The sequence below is a fragment of the Vulpes vulpes genome, chromosome 11 (genome assembly GCF_048418805.1).
Source record: "Vulpes vulpes isolate BD-2025 chromosome 11, VulVul3, whole genome shotgun sequence".
Taxonomy (NCBI): Eukaryota; Metazoa; Chordata; class Mammalia; order Carnivora; family Canidae; genus Vulpes; species Vulpes vulpes.
Window position 1 is genome coordinate 33,710,083 of NC_132790.1, and position 22,354 is coordinate 33,732,436.

Below are 22,354 nucleotides of genomic sequence, written 5' to 3' on the forward strand. Positions count from 1 at the left end.
TGAACTCTTTAAATGACTTTATCTTCTTTGCAGACGGCTGCTAGAAAACTTGGCCAAATTTTCTTGGCACATCTTCAAAAAATATTTAGAATTCCATGGCAGTATTTGTCAATGTATTTGGCAAAGCACTAGTTCCTGAAATGTTATCATTCTTCACAATGCACATGGCATATCAAAATTTGAGAGATTCTGTGGTAAAGATAACCTGCTTAAATTTATCTCAACCATGTTCAAATATTTTTTTTTTTTTAGTTTTTTTTTTTTAAAGATTTATTTATTTATTTATGATAGAGGGGAGGAGGGGGCAGAGACATAGGAGGAAGAAGCAGGCTCCATGCCAGGAGCCCGACGTGGGACTCGATCCCAGGTCTCCAGGATTGCGCCCTGGGCCAAAGGCAGGCGCTAAACTGCTGAGCCACCAGGGATCCCCCATGTTCAAATATTTTCATCATGTATACCTTTTTGATGAAATATCTACTAACATCTGGCCTTATTAGCATTCTATGGAGCCTATTTGATAAATGCTGCTTTATAATTTGCATTCCTAGATCCATTTTACATCTCTATCCCTTTTAAATCTCTTTTGTCCCACTTATGCTGTTTAATGTATATCTTTAAAACACCTTTAGAACCAGATGTGACAAAAATTTTTAAATAATAAATAAACATGTTAGCTATATGTAAGTTTATCATAAGGACTGGCTCCTGGGTCATAGGGAAGCCACATAGACATCCCTTTTTTCCTTGCACGCTCGCTAGCAGCTGCTAAGATCTTCACACCCGGATTCCTCAGTTTTTTGCCTGGTGACACTGACATGAAGTAGTGGGGGGATATAGTCCATGCCAGGACCCCCTGGAGTGGCCTTCTCCGTGGGTGTGAGCAGGCCCTAATTCACTGTCACTTTGGAGTTGAGGTATCTTTCTTTCTTTAGTTCCTGTATTCTAAACATTAGTACAAATAAACATTTTTACACAGAAAACAAACAAACAAAAACCTTGGGCAAGTAACTTCCACACTCCAGGCCTGAGCTTCTTATCAAAGGTGTCAGCCATGTTAAACATACTAAGTGTTTAACATGGACAGAACTAAGTGACCCACGATTGAGTTTGCACTCTGCTACTGGAAGCTTCCAAACTCCTACCTCCATTATTAGATAACAAAATCTATTGGAACCAGCCCCTTCTTTGCATTTGAAAAATGGCTTCAGAGAAATCCATCCACTTGCATGTCTCTCTTTCTAGTGGTCTAGTTCCCAGCCAACCTCAAGACAGAGTTACATTCAGCCTCCTTGACAAAGAGTGCCCAGCTGACAGAGTGGGACAGGAAGCCAGGAGCACACTCCGTTGAAGAGAAGGTAAATTAGGAAGTTCAAGTTCTAGAGTATTGAGTACTAATACATTCCCTTTCCAAAATCTAGGGAGGCCTAGGGCAGGAGGTCACATGAGCACATCAGAGCTATAAAAAGGTGCTTGGCTATGGAGACAGATAGAAAGCTTGGTCTTTCCACCCTGAAATGTATCTACTCATATAAATTTACAGAGGGCCTACTGAGACCTGGCTGCCAGACCCCATCCTAGATGCTGATTACTAGAAAGAGTAAGGCATAGCTCCTGCTCTCAGAGAACTTGGTCTTCCTAAAAAGACAGTGAGAACATTAAGCAAAATGCCACAATTTGGGATATGTGTACTAAGTTAGAGGTAGTCGGGGACCATTTAAGGTACTAGAGATACAGAGATGAATAAAACAGACAATCCTTACCTTGGTGGAGTTTACAATGTAGCTAACATACTAAGTATGAACCTTGTTCTTTGAAAGCATAAATTAGGAAACCATTGATTGCCTTTAGGAAAACTGAGGAAGACTTTACAGTGGAAGTAATCAAGCTGACCTGGGCTTTGAAAGATGCACACAACCTTGTCATTGAAAACATATTGGAGGGTAATGCTAGGAAATGAATTTCAGAGGAAATTTAGAGTGACTGAATGGTGGGGCATAAGGAAAGTAATAGGTGGCAAGTAAGAATGGTAAATGAGTGCAGAGAGGTAGATCTCAATTTAAGCCATGGTTATACCACAGCACAAGTGGTAGGTTGGCTAAGTGGAGCTATATATACTACAGCTTTAGGAGGATTAAGATGTTTAGGGCTTAATGTATGGTAGGTACAATATAGTTAATGGCTTCTGAAGTTTCCTAAACATTAGTTCCTTGAATTAACATCCTTTGGTTACCATCTATTCACCATGTTTTTCCAGCCCAGACTGGATTCCAGATCTTTACATCCAACAGCCCTACTTGACAGCTAGCTCTACGTAGTTATATCAAATTTTTAACACTCAGCCTGACAAAACTGAACTGAACCCAGAGTCTTCCTACCAAACCTGGTCACCTTCTACCCTCTGATGTTCCCTGCCAGTGTACAGCACATCTATCCAAGTGCATAAACCAGAAATCATCCTTGACACCTGCCCAACTCGTATCTCATAGAACACCACATCACCAAATTCCAGTAACATTTTTTACTAAATCTCTCTCAAATTCATCTACTTCTCATTGTCACTTCTACCAGCCTAGTCAAAGCCACCTTCTTCTCTAACTTGGAAAAATGGAAAAACGATGTGGTCTCTACATCACATGCTTGCTCCCTACAATGCATATTCCACTCTATAGCCAGCATGACCTTTTTAAATGAAATCTGTTCGTGTCACTCCCGACCTAGGACTATCCTTGATTTCTCATTCCTTATAATGACTCCTAATCATGGTCTACTTGAATGAACTTTCTCCCTGCTCAAGTATGCAGATTCATCTTATGTCACTACCCCTGTGGTCTGCTATCCTACTGCAGTCGCCTTAACTTCTCCCTTTCCATCCTAAATAGTGGATCTTTGAAGCCATGGTTTTATGACCTCATTTCTCCTAAACACCTGAGAGTTATGAGCTTGTGAGGTAGTACACTTACAGGGGCCTGATACACCATGCTGGGAAGTCATCGGCCTTGTGCCAGCAGAGAAGGTCTGCAGAGAAAGAATGAAGCAACAACCATGGGAAGGAGAAGCTTTAGGCAGGGATCCCACACTCAGATGGAATCTGGCAGGGTAACATGAGTGAGGTAAATTGACAGGGCATGTCCTGTCTCAAGATATTCAAATTCAGAGTTCTTTCAACTGGTGGTTCTCAAAGTATGATTGCCCAGTATCACCTAGAAACTTGCGAGAAAGGCAACTTCCCAGGATCCATCCCCATGACATATTACAAACTCTGAGGTGATGCTCAGCAATCAGTGTTTTGTTGTTGTTGTTGTTTTTAAGATTTATTTATTTATTTATTCAGAGGGAGCGAAAGAGAGGCAGAGACACAGGCAGAGAGAGAAGCAGGCTCCATGCAGGGAGCCTGACATGGGACTTGATCCCGGGCCTCCAGGATCACACCCCAGGCTGCAGGCGGCGCTAAACCGCTGCGCCACCGGGGCTGCCCAGCATCAGTGTTTTAACAAGCCCTCCAGGTAACTCTGATGCTCATATACATTTTATACTGCTGGCCAAATTATAAAAATCTGAGGAACAAATCTCACCCTCAGGATGGTGACCTCTGTTGAAAGTGAAATGAAACAAAAAGTAGCAGTCTTGACTTTTCATGACTTTCTAGACCCTGGTTTCACTCCTTCATGATTCCTAGTTTTATTCAAATCCTGGAGCTAGTCTTGCATAGTTTCAATAAATTCCCTCTTTCATTTAAGTTAGTTTGGTAAGGTTTTGTTACTTATCCAAATAGAGATTTCACTCTGTCAAATTAAAAGACAACAGCAAAACAAAACAAAACCTGGATTCAAAGCCTGTTTCTACCAAAAATGAGAGTTGTAGCAAGTCCTGTCTCTCTGTGCCACAATGCCAAAACCTACGAAAGATGAGTTTGGACTGGATGATATCTGAGGTGCCCTTACCTTCTAATATACTAGACTAGACATTGATTCCTCTGGGTAATCTGATCCAGCGATTCCTTAAGAAAGGTTCCTATTTCCTTAGTTCTATCCGTTGACTCCAGGCAGTTAAAGTAACAAAGATCAGAATAAAAACACCCCAATTCTTTATGTCTCTCTTTCCTTGTCTTTCAAAAGCATCATCTATTAATTAGAAATGCTTTAAAATAATAAGGCTTATCTCATGTTGCAATTCTTTTTCAATTTAAAACTAAATTCTAGCATATTATAATTAGGCTAACTTAAGGTTGCTGTCTGTAATGAAACATACATTGAAAAACATGTACATTAGACCAAATTATACTTGCATAAAAATATAGCAATTTTTAGCAGTATGTTTCCTCACAAAAATGTAACTCATCCAAACAACCAATATTAAATCAAATGGCAAAGTATTTTAAAGATTTTAAACAAGTATAAGGTTTCAAGGAAAATATCACAAAATCAATAGTACTGAAAATAAATAGTAAGCATCTCCTCTATTAAGCCCATAAATCCTGCATTATGTAACTTCTTAGCTGATAGAGAATAAAAACCAGTATTGTTTTGACCCTTAAATTCGCACTCCAGCAGACTTTTTTCTGATGCTGAAACGAAAATAGTGACCAAATGCTTTGATGGACAATTCATTACAATGAGAACTGAAGGCTTCCGAAACCAGACAAAGATTTTTTTCTGTATCTCCCAGATGCTGGGAAAGTAAGGGAAATACTTCAGTTTCCCACCCAAGAATGAACTCTATATCTGTACTTAAAAATAAATAAATAAATGCTTTCGAAATGATTGAGCTCAAGGTACAGTTTTTGAAAAGCAGAGAATGTTCCCAAGGCAAGGTGAAGAAAAAAAAAATTACTGAGAGAAAATAAAAAGAAACAAGGGGGAAGAAATCTTTCAACAGAGTAGAAACTGTTAGTCTCTCTCTGTCCCTGAAAGGTTTTGATCCAACCCTATTTGTTATCCTAGAAAAGCTCTTCTGAAGAAAGGTCTCAGTGTAAGAACTGCTTGAAAGAAGCCAACCCCTTGGAAATAGGAATGGCTCGGCCATTTATTAATGTCAAATATGCTGCCTGCATGAATTAGTCAGCTTCTCTTTTGGAAGCCAAACAGAAAAGTTCTCGCGCACCTGCTTCTTAGCACGCTGACACTTCTGACTTTAATGACAGCACTAACAACCACCAGAAAATAGAATTTAAAAAACAAAATGCTGAATATAACTACATTCTATCTTCTAAATAGTTGATTCATCAATTTTTAAAGGCTTCTCACTGATGTATCGTGACTGGTATATAAAAGCTTGCTCAGATGTAAAAGCAAAAGCAAAACAGAGCCATTCTCCTAAACTGGCAAAATGTAACCAAATTACCACAAAACTGACCTTAGGAACAAAGAGAAACAGAGCAGAAAAAGGCCAGATTACTTACTGGCAGTATCATAGTGGCAAATATCCCAGAACGGAGGAAAGCTGGCCAAGTAGAAGAGAGAAAATTAAAGGACTTTCCAAAACCAGCCAAGCCCAGTACACACAGCATTCCCAACAGCTGGAGTGAGCCTCAGAAGCAACACACAGGTATAAGGTCCAGCCTTATTATTTATTTATAGCACAGTTCAAAGTCAAGTACAAAAGGAATGACTTCCATTTCCTGGATTGGCATCGGACATCCTTCCTACCAGCTGCAATTACATCATTTTAATCTATTTTCTGCTTTTCTTTCTTTGGGGGGGGGGATGGGGTGTAACAAATGGACCAAAGAGACTTTAACCTCAAAATGAAGAGAAAGCTCTGCTTGCAGAGAAACAAAGGAGTAACTCTCCCTCTTGTGAAAGGCAGTCGAAAACTCTGCTCCAGTTATGAGGGCCACGGATGGTGTAGAAAAACTGTCACAAAGAGATTCTTCGTGGAGATGGCGTGAAGATGGCGAGGACCTGGGATGTGTGATGGCTACTGTCACCACCATCACCCTCTCTTCTATCTCAACCTTCGCCCCACCAAATCTAATGACAAAAAAGGGAAAGTAATTACATGTAGAAAACCAAAGTGAATGGGAACATGGGTAGAATGAACATAAAAGAAACCGAAAATGATCAAAATTGCTCAGTGCTTCTTTCTCAGATTGGCATAGTAATCTTTGATCCACTGCTTCATGTGTCTAACTTCCAAGGAGCGGGCTAATAGCACAGCCGTGGGATCAAAGGCATTTCTGGCTCGGAGATCTAGATGATGGGCCCCTTCTGGGATGGTGATCGCAACCAAGGTGTCTGTGATATCCTTGGTTACTCCACCTCCTGACCAGGGGTCTAGTTCACCATTGCTAAGTGAGGGAAAGAAGAAAAAATAAGATTGTTAGTTTTTGATAACTACACCCAGATACGACAGGAGAAACCTATTATATGTATAACATCTTAAATTACAAGTTTATAACCTGGGGGATTTGATACGAGGATCTAATCTGTCATATAAAAAGCTGCTTCATGCTAGAGTTTTACAACATTTCTGTAGCTAAGTATAAGAAACAAAATCAGAGAAGACTGAAGGTGGTACTCTATGAATCAACCAAACTGCTCTAGGACTTGGAATTTAGAAGCATGATTTCAGTCCCAGCTTCATCACTCAAAAGTTATATGACACACAATGCATTAACAACACATGGCAATGATACATGGGTGTCCTTTAAAAGCTCCAGGCAATGTATATACATTTTGCTCTGTAATGAGCCAACATTGATACATTATTATTACCTTTATTACTAAAGTCCATAGTAAAATCCCCTGCATTTCACCTATTCCCTCTCCCTTTCCCCACCAACTATCTGATTCAGTTTCCTCATCGTAAAGTAGAGATAATAAGGCCGACCTCATAAGGTTGTTATAAGGGTTAAACCAGATAGTAGATGTGGATGTACTGAATAAGCACAAGTGTCAGGTACAGAGGAGTCCTTCAATTAATACTGATTTCCTTCTTTCCTAGGATGCAACTACCAGAATGATGAAAAAAACTCCCATATTTAAAAATGCTATTTATCTCAGCTTTAAAAAAAAAAAAAACTGATTTTTTCCCCCTCTTTAAATAATACTTCCCTCTTTATACACTACTTTTAAAAATAGGATGGTAGACGAGAAAAAATTCCCCCGAATCTGGAATCAGAAACTTTGGGCATTACTCAAAGATCTTCATTTTATATTATCTTTAAAGGTAAAGAAATGGTATTTTATTTGTCTTGGCTGGTTCACACACCACCTCTCAGAATGATGTAAACAGGATCACTCATTAAAACTGGCTATTTAGTTTAGCTGCGTAAAAGCCCAATACTCCACTGACAGTATTCCTAACAATACTATTAACAGCTCTGTTGAAATTAACTCCCCCAAAAGTCACCCATGCAAAAATGTACAATTCAATGGTTTGTAATATGTTCTGAGCATGGTGGGCTCTTTCTTCCTTTATTTAAAGGCAGGAGATAAATTCCTATGTGAAATGTGCCCTCCCTTGTTGAAATGGTTATCTTCGTTCTTCTTGCTGGCTGTGTAGCTTGTGGACTGGTGTGTACATGAGAGCTCCCCCTTTAGGGCTTACAACCATTTTTTTTTCAAAGATTTTATTTATTTACTAATGAGAGACACAGAGAGAGAGGCAGAGACATAGGCAGAGGGAGAAGCAGGCTCCCTGCGGGGAGCCTGATGTAGGACTCGATCCCAGGACCCCGGGATCATGCCTTGACCTGAGCCAAAAACAGACACTTAACCAACTGAGCCACATTAGAGCCCCAAAAAACGTTTTGGCATTGGTGGGATAGAACTCACACCTCAGAAGAGACTGGAGCCTTAATCCAGCACCTTGGACTGCTCGGCCAAGCCACTGCCTAAACACCCCAAACCAAGGGTAGTTTCCTCTTAGCACAAGAGGGCCCCTTTCCCCTGCCTGCCTTTCTTCTAACTATCCTCCATTAATATGAGGGTTCCAATTTCTCTAAATCCTTGCCAATACGTATCTTTTTGATTATAGCCATCCTATGTGGGTGTGAAATGGAATCTCATTTTGGTTTTGATTTGAATTTCCCAAATGACTGAAAGTACTGGGAACTTTTTCATGTGCTGAATGGCCAGGTGTATATCTTATTTGAAAAAATGTCTATTCAGATACTTGAACATTTTTAAATTAGTTATCAACTAAACTCATTTGATCAACTTTGAGTTAATTTTTTTGTATAATTATGAAATAGGGATCCAACTTCTTTCTTTTGCTTGTAAAAATCCTTTTTTGCCAGCATCATTTCTTGAAAAAAAGCTATTCTTTCCCCAATAAATTGCCCTGCCCCTTGTGGAAAATCAATTAACCATACACATAACAAGAGTTGATTTCCGGACTACCAATTCTCTTTGAAAGATCTGTATGTCTTTCTTTATCATAGTATTGTAATATATTGATTATGGTAGCTTTGTAGTAAGTTTGACAACAGGATGTATGAGTTCTTCAAATTTGTTTTTCCTTTTTTAATACTGTTTTGGCTATTGTGGGCCCCCTACATTTTTATATGATCAGCCTGTCAATTGATGTGAAAAAAATCAGCTGAGGTTTTGATAGAGATTATACTGAATTTGTAGATCAATTTCTGGAATATTAATACCTTACTAATATTATCTCTTACACAAGAAAATGAGGATGCCTTTCCATTTTTTTATATCTTTAATTTTTTCCAATGTTTTGTAGTTTTCAGTGTATAAGTCTTACACTTCTGTTTTTCCTAAGTATTTTATTTTTGATGCTATTGTAAATCAAATTGCTTCCTAGCATTATTAACCCCACACCTACATAGAGTAATTTAAAGTTTACAAAGCTTTCACATTTGACTATTATAACAACTCTGTGAGGTAGGTTTAATTACAGCTCTTTTATAGATGAGAAAACTAGTATCCAGAGAAATTAAAAGACTTGCCCAAGTCACTCAGCTAGAAATGGCAAATCTGAGATACAAACTCAGGCCTTATAACCCCAGTCCAATGCTCAATCTTACATTACATTGCATTTCATGGACACGATTTGGAAATCAACAGCACATATCCTCTTGACTTGTGTGGTGCAGAGTAAGAGAGCATAAACTTTGGGATCAGACACATTTGGGTTCCATTTCTAGGTCTGCCTCTCGGCTTCCTAATCTCATGGAAGTTAAGATTCTTCAAAATAAAATAAAGACTGAAATGCCTGGATTTAAGAACATGGCAACTATTAGATCATTTTCCCCTGGTACTGTATCTCTTGGTATATCTTTATCTACATAATCACTTGACATACGATATGTTACAAAACATTTTTATGTGCATTCTGACATTTGTTTCATGACATTTGTTTCATGTACATCTCATTTTGCTGATATTGGTACAAAGCCCAAATAATCAATCTTCAGGGTCACATTATCAGATATATGAAATGGTTCCCATAATTTGCATAATCATTTTTAGAAGTTTCATCTATAAGTACAATCTATACAGAGATGACTATCACATAATATCTTTAGCGAGGACCTTTCTCCTAAACTACTTGACATTTTTACATGGAAATCTAATTAGACATCTCAAATGTACTAGGTCTAAAAAAGAGCTCTTAATACTCCTCAACTCTCAATCAGCCTTCCCACTATCTTCCCAATCTTTGTCAAAGGCAACCCTATCCTTCTAGTCAATTAGGCCAAAAAGTTTGATGTTACTCTTGAATCTCTTTCTTTCACACCCTATCTATCACCAATTCCTGTCAGTTAAATCTTCAAAAATATAGCTAGAACTTCAACACTTCTCACCACCTCCACTGCCACCACTCTGGCCCAAATTACCATTACCTTTAACCTAAATAGCTCTTTAACTGATCTTCCAGCTTTTACTCTTATCTCCGGGCTTAGAGCAGCCAATTTGATCCGGTTAAAACCTGAATTAGATTATGTCACTTCTCTACTCAAAACACAGAGTTTTTCCATTTCATTCAGACTAAAAACCAAAATCTTTACTAAGACCTATAGGTCTCTATATCATCTAGGCCCTCGGTGGCCTCTAATTTTATCTTGTGCTACTCTCTCCCTCATCAGTTCCACTCCAGCCACACTGACCTTCTTACCATAGCCAGGACATTTATCTCTCAAGGCCTTTGCTTTGCTTACTCCTTGGTTTGGAATGTTCTTACCCCCCCAACCCAATGGCTACCTCCTTCTTCCAGATCATTTTTCCAGTGCTCCCCCTTGGTGAGGTCTTCCTTGATAATTCTCATCTAAAATTGCAAACCTTGGGCAGCCGGGTGGCTCAGCGGTTTAGCACCGCCTTCAGCCCAGGGCCTGATCCTGGAGACCTGGGATCGAGTCCCGCGTCAGGCTCCCTGCATGGAGCCTGCTTTCCCGTCTGCCTCTCTCTCTCTCTCTCTCTCTCTCTGTCATGAATAGATATATAAAATCTTTTTTAAAAAAATAAATAAAATTGCAAACCTTGGGGTGCCTGGCTGGCTCAATTGGAGGAGCATGTGACTCTTAATCTCAGGGTCATGGGTTCAAGCCCCACACGTTGGGTGTAGAGATTACTTGAATAAATAAAAGAAATAAAATACAATTGCAAATCTTTTCCTTTCTCCCAACATTTCATGGCTTCTTTCCTGGTTTATTTTTCATTCTTAGCACTTAGCTCCTCTTAACATATTTATAGGTACTATCTTTACCTATTTCTCCACCTAGAACTCCATGATGGCAGGGACTTTGTCTCATTTGTTTATCATTATATCTACAGTGCCTAGAACCAGGCCTGGCACATTGGTAGGAGCCAAATATTCACTGAACGAAGGAAAAAAATCTAAGGGTCTAGTTGTCTGCAGCCTTGTACTAAATGCTCTACAAAGAGATATATAAATATATATATGCAAGTCCAGGAACATGAAATCACTTTAGTACTTTTTACATGGGAAATCAGTTAATATAAGTGATTAATAAAAATATAGAGAAACTGACCTTCAGCTGTGCATAAGTAGTGGCAAGAACAATTAATTAAGATCTAAGTTATATACCCTTAGCAGCCCATGACCTTGGGTAAGTCATCTAACCTCTGTGAACCTTAATTCCCATATGTATTATGAAGAAAAACAAAAATTTTTTAAAGGATTTATTTATTTATTTTAGAGAGAAGAGAGGAAGACAGCACAGCAGCAGGGAGGGGCAGACAGAGAAACTCACTCCAGCAGGGTCCTCTCTCAACCCAGACGCCATCATGGGCCTCAATCCCTTGACCCATGAAATTATGACCTAAGCCGAAAACCAAGAGTCAGATGCCTAACCAACTGGGCCACCCAGGCACTCTCACAAAATTTTTTTTAAAGAAAAGATAATGCTCCTACCTCACAGATATTGTGAGGTTCAAGTTAAATAATAATGTGACAATAAAGTATAAACTATAAAATACTACACAAATGTGCAGTATTATTATAATTATTATTATCATATTCTGTAAGCATGAGAAGTGTTAATACTTCTGAGAGGTTAATGAATTATGAAAAGGGATGTAAAGGCAGGTCTCCTAGAAATTTGGCCAGAAAAGGAATGTGATCAACATTTTCCAGGTAAACATACAAACTAAATGAGAAAATAAGCACACACGCACACGCGCACACACACATATGTTTATGCTTGAAATACAATTTTAAACTTCCTGTTCTAGGGGCAACTTTGTGGTTCAGTTAGTTTAGCATCTGACTCTGGGTTTTGGCTCATCTCATGGGTCCTGGGATTGAGCCTACCATGGGCCCCATGCTCAGCAGGGAGTATGCTTTAAGATTCTCTCCCTCTGCCCCTCACCCACTGGCATGCTCACTTTGTCTCTCTCTTTCTCAAATAAATAAATCTTAAAAAAAAATCCTGTTCTATTCTCACCACATCTCTCTTTAAAAACAAAATGAATTCAACTGCAACTTAATAACATCATTCTTGGGGGAAAAAAAACACTCCAAATTTTGTTAAAAACAAAAAGGATAACTCATATGCAAAATACAGCCTTAGTTTTCAACTATCAGATAAATTCTTATAGTAAACTACACAAGGGGTTAGATTCTCTTAAGTGAACAAATAGCCTTTATCATTATTCCAATTTGACAGGACCAACCCAGATAGGAAACTCTCCATTATTTGCAAAACAAAAAAGCCATCCCAACAGCCACATAATAAGCAAACTGCATTTGATTTAAAAGGTCATCTGAATCAGCCCAGTGGCTTAGCAACAGTGTTTAGAGTTGCTGAGAGACCTAAGATGCACATGGACTTGAATTTTTTGGTCCTAGACACGTGAAAGCTAAACCAGCCACTGGGACATTTACCAAAAAAAAAAAAAAATACTGGCTTTCACGAGAGAGTCAAGATGCCTGGATAAAATTCCCAACAGTGAGCTTCTAATCACTGGCAACAATTAATTTGCCTGAGAAATGATATTAAACTAATCAGCTCTTCAGAGACTCCCTTTAGGGTTTATATTTAAATAAATGAGCATGACCACTGGTAAGATAACTTCTTACCAGTTGAGCCTGGGAGAAAAATAAATCCTTCTAACAAAACAGCTGCAGAATAAGAAAATTACTGAAATGGAATGATTAATGGCCACTATTTATTAAGTACTCATTCATTCAACAAATGTTTACTGAGTGCATACAATGCGTTCAACAATGAACGGACAAAATCTCTGTCCTCATGGTGCTTACTTCCATGATAATCTATTTACTCATTAAAGTAACCCTGTTTGGTAGTCATTACCTCTAACTTCTACAAATTGGCAATTTGCTTAGGGCTATCCAGCTAACTTGGTCTCCCTGACCCAAGCTTTTAAATTTTTTTTTTTAAGATTTTATTTATTCATGAGAGAAAGAGAAAGAGAGGCAGAGACACAGGCAGAGGGAAAAGCAGGCCCCATGCAGGGAGTCCGATGTGGGACTCAATCCCGGGTCTCCAGGATCAGGCCCCAGGCTTTGCCACCAGGGCTGCCCCCAAGCTTTTAATCTAACTGACAAATCTCCTATCCCATTCAGAAAAGTAGTCACAACTGGATTTGTGTGAGATGACCTAAGGAGAGAAGCATGGACATAAAGATACTTTCCACTTGGTTCCTTGAACATTTTCTTACTCATCAGCAAAAAACTTTTTCTAGCTGGTAGCCACTAAGTAGTCAGAACAGCAACACCTAAGGCTGTCTCTTTACTTTGGGAATGTGTTTTCTTCGAAAAGCAGGTAAACTTTGATTTTTTTAATAACTTTAAAATATTTACAATGGTTTTCTCACCTAGCAGCATAAAGATTTCTTTTTAAAAGTAGACTTTAAAAGATAAACCAGGATCTTCACATAGTCCTGCCTTTAAACTTTCATATGCCTGTGAAGCCTTTCTAATAAGCTTTGTATTTCATTCCTTGTTTTTATGAACACATACATTTCTCGGGCATCCAATATGTGTCAATACTGGAGCAAGTATTAAGGGCACAGATATGATTAAGACAAAGTCTCTGCCATTAAGAAGTTTGCAATCTCATGGAGGAGACAGAAACACAAATAGATAATTTCCACACCGAGTGCTAAGTGCTATTCACAGGTCTAGGGGAGCTAAGAGGATAAGGGGAATCTAACCTCTCTGGAGGACTCAGGGAAGGGTTCTTAGAGGAAAGAAAGAAAGGAAGAAAAAGAGGAAGGGAAAGGACATACAAAGATAAACAGTTCCCTGTAGCTGGGACATAAATACAAGGCAGAGAGTATATTTCCATTTATTCATTCAAAAAATATTTTTTGAGCATATATATTTGTCAAATCTGGGTCAAATACTTCCTTGGGTTAACTCTTAAGCATCATACAACACTGTGGGGTGAGTGGTATCATTATAGCATTTTACAGAAAAGAAGACTGAGGATCGAAGAGCTTAAGTAATTTTATTTAAAACAGCCGACTGGACCTTTCAACAGTTCAGTTAGAAAATCCCTCCTTAATACTGAATTAAAACTTTCTAACACTAAACTATAATTTCCATCTGTTGGCTTTAGTTCTATTCCCAAAACTTTTCTCACAAAATCTGCCCCATTCCTCAATGATGATGATTTTGATAGCCTCAGCAAAATAATATAAAAGGGCAAACAGATAACTAAAATATTCATCTATAATGGTTGAATCTAATAAAAAATGACAATGTATTTAACCAAAACTCCTATTAAAACCTTTATACAAGGATTTAAAGACTCTACAGATCAACTTGGACTTTAGCTTTACAAGGTCAAAGCAAGGAAGGATGAGCTTAAAGTATAAGCATGCTACAGAAATCCATTTAAATACTAAATGGAGATAAATTACCAAAGAAAAACAAAAAAAATTGACAAAGTCCTTTTTTTTGAAGGAACAAAAATGAACCTAGAGATCCAAAGTTGTGTTTAAGCCTTTTATACTAGGTCCCTTCATGGCTTTCCTGATTTCACACACCCTACTTTGGCAGTTTCCTTAAGTAATCTATACTTATATCTATTTGCTCAACCATTACTTTATAAGGCTGATCTGAAGAGTAGGTTGATTTGAAGAATCCTCCTGAGAACAAGAAACACAACTTAAAGAAATTAAACAAAAGAATCTTTAAGTTTTCCATGAAAGTGTTTCACCTTTTATTTGGGGCAGGTATCCTGCTGGGTGAGCAAACAGCATGCATCTAATAAGACAGAAGCTCTTTGGCAAATTGGGCAGTGTCACCAGCCTAAATACAGAGAATGATCCTTCAAAACAGCACTCCTCACTCCTAAAAGCTACCAGCCATGTGCAGAAGGCCAAATTTGACCCTCATTTTAAAGACTTGTAAAAGAATGACATTTACAGTTTAAACAATGGCTCCAGGTTAAGAGGTATGTACACTATCTCTCTACTATTTAGATTTGGGGAAATTTTTTGAGTAATTGGTTGTTATCTTAATAGCTGACCAAACCAAAATATGGAAATTTTAAAATCACAATCAGATACACAAAGGAGTCTATTTAATTAACTTTGATATGAGCCCAAACCAAATATATCCCTTCTAAAGAAACAGTGTAACGTAGAAGAGCAAACACAGATTTTGTAGTCAGAAAAGCCAAGGTTGAAATCCGGCTTTATCACTTAGTAACTATAACAAAGCTAGATGAGGTTTGGCAAGTGACTGAACACAGTGACCTTCACTTTCCTTCTCAGTGAAAAAGGGACTATAACAACTATTTCATAGGACTGTTGTGAGGATTCAATTAGGCAATTTATTTAAAGTGTCTCATATAGTGCCTGAAACAGAACAGAATGGGCACCTCAAAAGTGTTTGTTGAGGGGCACGTGGGTGTCTCAGTTGATTAAGCGTCTGCCTTCAGCTCAGGTCATGATCCCAGGGTCCTGGGATCAAGTCTCATATCAGGCTTCCCACAGGGGGCCTGCTTCTTCCTCTGTCTCTGCCTCTCTCCGTGTCTCTCATGAATAAATAAATAAAATCTTTTAAAAAAATAATAACACAAATTGAGAGCAGCAGATGATGCTCCATTTTGTGCTAGCATTGTTTCATAAATGATTTAAATTTTGTTACTGTTATTGTTTTTAAGCCTTTTAAGCACGTTGGTAATAGAGTATAAAATCTATCTCTTGTGTAGCATCCTCTGTCTTTCAAGGAAAAACATGATGGATAGCACTACTGCATTCTATATTATTGTCAGCATGCATCAGTAAAATGTCAGTAAAACTGTCAGTAAAAACTCACCTAAAAATGATGTTTGTGTGTGCACTTATGTTTTTGCCTCCATATGTAGTAATGATCCAGGCAGGCCTCGGTCTCACACCCCACTGTTTAAAACAGTCATCAGAAAATTCCCTCAAGTTCCATGAGTGAGGTTCAAACATGTCATCAATACCATTAGTACAAAAAGGCATGACCATTTCTGTGCAGGCCTTAAAAAAGGAAATCAAAAGAGAATCCAATAAGAAAATGAGGCACAAAGAGTTAAATAAGTTATCCAAAGTCATACAGCTAGTAGTAGCAAAGCTAGGGTTTGAACTTAGGTGATTTGGCTTCAGAGCCCCTGATCTTTATCTCTGTCATACCACCTCTCATTATTCCTGGAAAGACTCAGCTGAGAAGTTACAAAAATTAGGGCTATATATTCTTCCTTTTTAAACTATTTTCTTTTGCACTTATTATCATAATGAATCATCAAAACAACTCTGGAGGCAAAGTATTTTTATTATTATGAGTCTCATACAGATGAAAGAATGGAGGCTAAGAGAGAATCAAATTAGACTCCTCTTCTTTTCTGCATCCATAAAATACTTCCTTTTTGGACTTACTAAGATCTATTGTAAATATAAATAGTTTTTTCAATAAACTATATTTGAAGGTGAGATCATGTCCTATTTACCTTTGTATCTTCAGAGCCTAGAATGTTGTCTGGCATGTGGTAAGTACCCAGAATATATTTGGTGATGCTAAATGGAAGGAAGGAAGGAAGGAAGGAAGGAAGGAAGGAAGGAAGGAAGGAAGGAAGGAAGGAAACGAACAAATGGAGGGAGGGAAGGAACAAATGAACGAACGAACGAACTTATCTACGGTTCACAGTATAAGACAATGGAGCTCATATTTGGATCCAGGTTGGTGACGAAATCTTGTGAACTCTGTCACAGTATAACCGTATCAGTGAAAAATAAGTTCCACTTGAGGAAATGATACACGCTTACCTGATAGCTCCACCCCTGGGTTCCCAGACTGCTAGTTGTTGTCTCTGATACATTGAGGCAGCTGGCCTGGCCTGAATAATTGTAATATACATTCAGAGCTTGGAAAATATTCTGCAGAAGCTGTGCATCAGGTACGTTGGGATTTTTCAAATACTGGCACACTACCTGTCATTTTAAAAGGACATAAAGGAAGAGTCAGAATATATTTATAAAATCATGATTTTTAATGAAACAAAGAAGGAATATGATTTTGATTTGTCTATAAAACAATCTTGGGACGCCTGGGTGGCTCAGCAGTTGAGCGTCTGCCTTTGGCCCAGGGCATGATCCTGGAATCTGGGATCGGGTCCCACATCGGGCTCCTTGCAGGGAGCCTGTTTCTCCCTCGGCCTGTGTCTCTGCCTCTCTCTCTCTGTGTCTCTCATGAATAAATAAATAAAATCTTTAAAAAAAAAAAAAAAACAATCTTAAACATCTAACAGCATTGCTTGACAATTTTTATCTCGAGTATAATCCTGTTCATAAATGAATAAACCATCATTCTCTAAGTGTAAAATTTAAATTACTCTTAGCTATAGAAATAAACCAGTCATTTGCATGGTGTGCAAAATCCTCCACACCTACCACTGTAGCTTCCTCCCTGTTTCAGTCTAGCAAAATTATTCCCACCACACCAGGCTCTTTCTCTCCTCTTTGCCTTTATTCACCCTGAAATACCCTTTTCCCACTCTCCCACTCCATTAATGTCTGGCAAACACCAATTCATTTTCTATAATACTTAGCTTAAGTATCACCTCCTCTGTGAGGCTATCATTAGCTATGCCCTCAAGTTGGGAAGAAGTAGATCACTCCCTTTGTGCTTCTACTTATAACCTGTACTTGTTTCTAGCAGAGCCCCTATAACACTGCACTGTATTCATTTGATTCCAAAATATCTCACTCAGCACTTAGCAAGGTATCTGACACCTAAATGCTAACTAAATGAATAAATACATTTTTGTGAAAATGCAAAATTTATAAAATTTCTTATGGAAAAACTGTATCAAACTCCAATATCTGTGGTATGATAAGAAGCACACCAGGTAGTACCCTAGATTCCAAATATTCTTATTACTGAACTATAATTAGCACCTGAAATTCTAGCACTAAAAATCACACAATACTCAGGGTCGGGAGTAAAGCAGGAATGACTAGACAGGGGTGTGGGGAACTTTTAAGGGAAGAAAAATATTCAATATCTTCACAGAGGTCTGGGTAATACAACAAACAGTCCACTTGGAATTTGTCTAATTAACTGTATATAAATTTTATATTAAAAAAAGAATCATACAGGGGATCCCTGGGTGGCTCAGCGGTTTAGTGCCTGCCTTCAGCCCGGGGTGTGATCCTGGAGTCCTGGGATCGAGTTCCACATCAGGCTCCCTGCATGGAGCCTGCTCCTTCCCTGCCTATGTCTCTGCCTCTCTCTCTCTCTCTCTGCGTGTCTCTCATGAATAAATAAATTAAATAAAATCTTTTTTAAAAAAAGAATCATACAAATAATAAACTCTAGTTAATGATGATAAAGACGAAGTACACTAATGTCTGCAACTCACTGAAATGCATTTAAAAGGTAAAATGAAAAAAAAAAAATAAATAAATAAAATAAAAGGTAAAATGGAATGAAGGATAGAAGAATGGCTAGGCAAATATGTATGTGCTAAATCAAATATAGCAAAATGCTTTTCTAGAATTTAAGTGGTATTTTTATGGGTGTTCACTGTCCAATTATTTCAGTGTTTCTGTATTTGAAATTTTTCACAATAAAATGTTGGGGAAAAATCACAGGCAATGGAATCAGAGTAGAAAAACAACAATAGCTACTAATTACTAAGTTCTGGGTTTACAATCATTATATCATACATTCCTCAAACAATCTTATCGGATATATTATTGTCCACTATTTTACACAGAGAAATTGAATCTTAGGTTAAATCACTTTATTTAAGGTCATCCAGCTGGTAAATGTTAAGATCTAGATACAACTCCAGATCTCTCTAGTTCTGAAAGATACACCTTATCCATTACGCTACACAACTTAAAAAGCATTCCTTGTAAAACTGCAAATAGCCTCAATGGCAAGGAAAACACATTTATTAAGTTTGCATCCTCTATTAACACCTTGACATGAAGTCAGTGATTTGGTCCTTTCTCCTCTCATATGGAAAAGATTGTATACAGCAGGCAAGTTCTGATTAAGAGAGAGAGAGAAAGAGAAAGAGAGAGAGAGAAAGAGAGAGAGAGATGTCCAGAGAAGAAAGAGCCAGGAAAGAAAGAGTCTAGTTACCCTACTTCAGGGAGAGACTCTGGGCAGCAGAAGCCACAAGGCCTGGGCTGGGGACGTGCTCCCACTCAGGAAAGAAGGACACTGAGAAAGGAAGTGAACAGCAGAAAGCAAACCATCACAGTTCTGCTTAGGACCAGTTTCCAGCAACACCTTTCTGAAAAAAAAAAAAAAAAAAAAAAGGAAATGTGAAAAGGCAGAAGAAATGTATCAGGGAAAATTCAATGCCCCTCCCCAAACGCATTTAGCACAAAAATATTTCTGTACTTTGTGAAAAAAGTTTCATAGTCAAATAATTTTTTTTCATAGTCAAATAATTTTAAGAAATGTTGTATCTGCAAATGTGAACAATTTACTTGACTGCAGGATTCCTCAGAGCCTTTAACATGCTCAATGTGGCTTTCCAAAAGGGAGACAGTGTGTGCACTACTCCCAGTAAGTTTTAGAGTGAAAGAAAAGTCAGAAATTAAGGTGTCCAAAGAACTTGGATATACCTTAAAAAGTAAGAGAGAGGTCATAAGAATAAGATACACCTGAATAGGTGTACATAAAGAAACAGAATTGAGCAAGCCTATCAAACCTAAAGGAGTAAGAAAATGTAAGCTGAAGAAAAAAAGGCAAAAAATAGTGTTTTCTGACAACTTTCAATTATTGATGGTAAGTCAAAAAATACCTAACATTTGCATAGCACCTTTCTCAGAAAATGTTCCTAAGAAATACTCAAGAAAATATGGAAATTAAGGACCAATCACAGAATTTGTTAAACTACTAATTCCCAACAGTTGATCAGCATTCCTTCTTTACTGTGGACATTAACAGTGGACTCTGCTCTTTCCAATTGCAACATAAAACTATGGAATGGATCCATGGGATGCATAGAAAAGCATTATGTTCAAGCACAGCTAGATAGATGAGGCGGGGTGACAATGTAAGCTGGGCAGGAGGAAACGGGGAGTGCTGACGAGCAATAACAAGTGGCTTAAAACTCTGGACAAGAACAGTAGCAAGTTAAGTGTGACTCACATGCTGGCATCAGATCCCCTCTCAGAGCTAGAACACTAGGCCTCTGTCAGGCAAAGAAAAGGAGTCCCCATGAATAGCCATCTCTGCAAACAGCAGTTACTGTCACTCCTTAAAAGACACAAGCATGGCTGGGGACCGGCACCAGCTGACAATACTTGGGTTTCTGCAGCCCCAGTTACACAGAGAGAACATCATGGTCAGAAACTTGGCGTCTGCTAATAGAGATTCTGTGTCCAGATTAAGGCAACTCCTGGATCTACTGTCCTCTGTGAGGTCAGGGCTCCCTTGGAGTACTGGGTTCAGTTCTGAGCATCACACTCTAAGAAGGACAATGATCAACATGAGAAAATCCAGAGGGGAGCAAGTAGGATGGGGAGTTGAGGAAAAGTTGAAGCAATCCTACAATTCCTCATTTGTATCATTCCTAATCTTTCATACTACAAAAGGCTACAATAAACAACCCTGGGGCTAAATCTTAACATATACTCTTGTTTTCTTAAGATAACTGATTCAAAGTAAATAAACATTTTTTAAAAGATTTTATTTATTTGAGAGAGAGGTTAAGAGCGAGAGTGAGAGAGAGAGAGAGCACATGCGCACAAACAGGTGGAAGAGGGGCAGAGGGAGAAGCAGACTCTGCTAAGCAGGGAGTTGGGAGGAGGAGCTCGATCTCGGGACCTCAGGAGCAGGAACTGAGCTCAAGGCAGATGTTAAACCAACTGAACAACCCAGGTGCCCTGAGAAAGAAAAAATTTTAAGGCCTTTGCTACATCCTGTCAAGCAAGGATGACAGAAGAAAGAAAGTACCAATTTATAATTCTACTGGTACACTAGATAATAGAAGGCCTAAAAAAAAAAAAATCACTTAAAATTTTTTGTAAAATATTTACAAATTTACTAAGAGAATTTTATTATTTTAGTGCTTCTAAAGTTCCCTTCTAACACAAAACTTCTGTGAGTCCAAGCATCATCCTCTAGCATAAAGAACACAATCTCTACATATTTCTATATAGTTTAACAATTAGGGTTGCCAACTACTTCCATTCAAAATACTCACCACTCATGTACCTCTGTACTATATTTTCTATTCATTTTGTGGACACAATCAAATTAGCTTCTTCTAAACAATTTCTACACAAGGTATAGCATTTCTACTTAAGCCATAAATTCACTGATAGGAGGGTATCGGGACTGAGGCTGCTAGTACAACTACTGAATACCCCTTAAGGTCAGGTACCTTCCCTACAATGACCCAGGAAAAACAAATAATGGCCATCCCCAAATCACAAAGGCAAAAAAAAACCTTGGCAAGGTCTGGCTAGCGATAAACAGTCTGAAAACTACAAATATAAGTTCTAAACCGAGACTTTTGCCACAAAGTCCTGGTAAAACACTGTTCTTCTATTATTATACAACAACAATAATAGCTATTGTTAATATCATATAACTAGTATCAATTTAGTGCTTACTATACACTATTACATTCTCATTATGAACCTAATAAGCATTACAATTACCATATCCCCACTTTGCGGATGAGGAAACTAAAGCACAGAGAGGTTGTTAAGAAACTTGCCCAAAGTTATACAGCCAGGAAGTGGCAGAGCTGGGATTTAATTAAATCCAAGACTCACTCTAGAGCTTCCATTTGTAATAACCAACACTACACATACCCAACTTCAAAGTTGTAGTATTAGAGAAAAATAACACAAACAGTGCCTAAATATACCTGTAGTCTTATGCTTAATTTTTTAAGCAAAATTTTTTATTCTTAGACTATCTTTATATTTTTCTAAGTTTATTTTAGGTAAATATTCTAATAAAAGGGATTCTGTGGCAATATAAAAGTCACATAACTTTTTAAATATGTAATAAAAAAGAAAACTGTAAAATAGAGTAATTAATATGAAGCTCAACAATCAACATATGAAATACTTAATTTACTTTCTATTTCCTAGAACAAAGGTGAATGCCCAGGAAAAACTTAAAAAGAGCATTAAAAGTCCATTTTAATAATTCTGGTTTTCTTTTTTTTTCTTTTTTTCTTTTTTTAATAATTCTGGTTTTAAAGAGTATAGAACTAGATAGAACATTCCAATCTTAGTACCAAACTAATTACTTTTGCACCCAAATATTTAGATTCTGCCCTTTGACCCCACATACACTACAGAAAGTAAAGATAATGATTTGTTTAAAAGCTTTACGTGTCCCCTTACCTATAAAAATAAGCATTTGAATAAGAGAAAGATAAAGGGGGCAAAGAAATTTTTTTAAAAGGAAAGAAAGAAGATGGGTTAAAAAAAAAAAAAGACCAACCTCCTCT

At 37.8% G+C, this 22,354-nt stretch overlaps 1 protein-coding gene across 8 annotated transcripts in view; it reads right to left on the minus strand.

The window, feature by feature from the left end:
• PRCP (prolylcarboxypeptidase) overlaps window positions 1–22,354 on the minus strand; it is a 138,652-nt gene that overhangs the window by 62,484 nt on the left and 53,814 nt on the right. For 5 of the 8 annotated variants that reach the window (XR_011995148.1, XR_011995149.1, XR_011995150.1 and 2 more), the window contains exons 7-8: window positions 16,686–16,850; window positions 15,715–15,902 (exon numbers count right to left, since the gene is read on the minus strand). Coding sequence is in view for 5 of the 8 variants with exons in the window: in XM_072726031.1 (XP_072582132.1) it covers window positions 15,715–15,902; window positions 16,686–16,850 (353 nt within the window). In the remaining 3 variants the exon portion in view is untranslated. Of the gene's footprint in view, window positions 1–5,547; window positions 6,287–10,373; window positions 10,531–15,714; window positions 15,903–16,685; window positions 16,851–22,354 lie in introns of those variants that run through there. The other 3 variants (XM_026015221.2, XM_026015220.2, XM_072726029.1) reach the window with 2 other exon arrangements.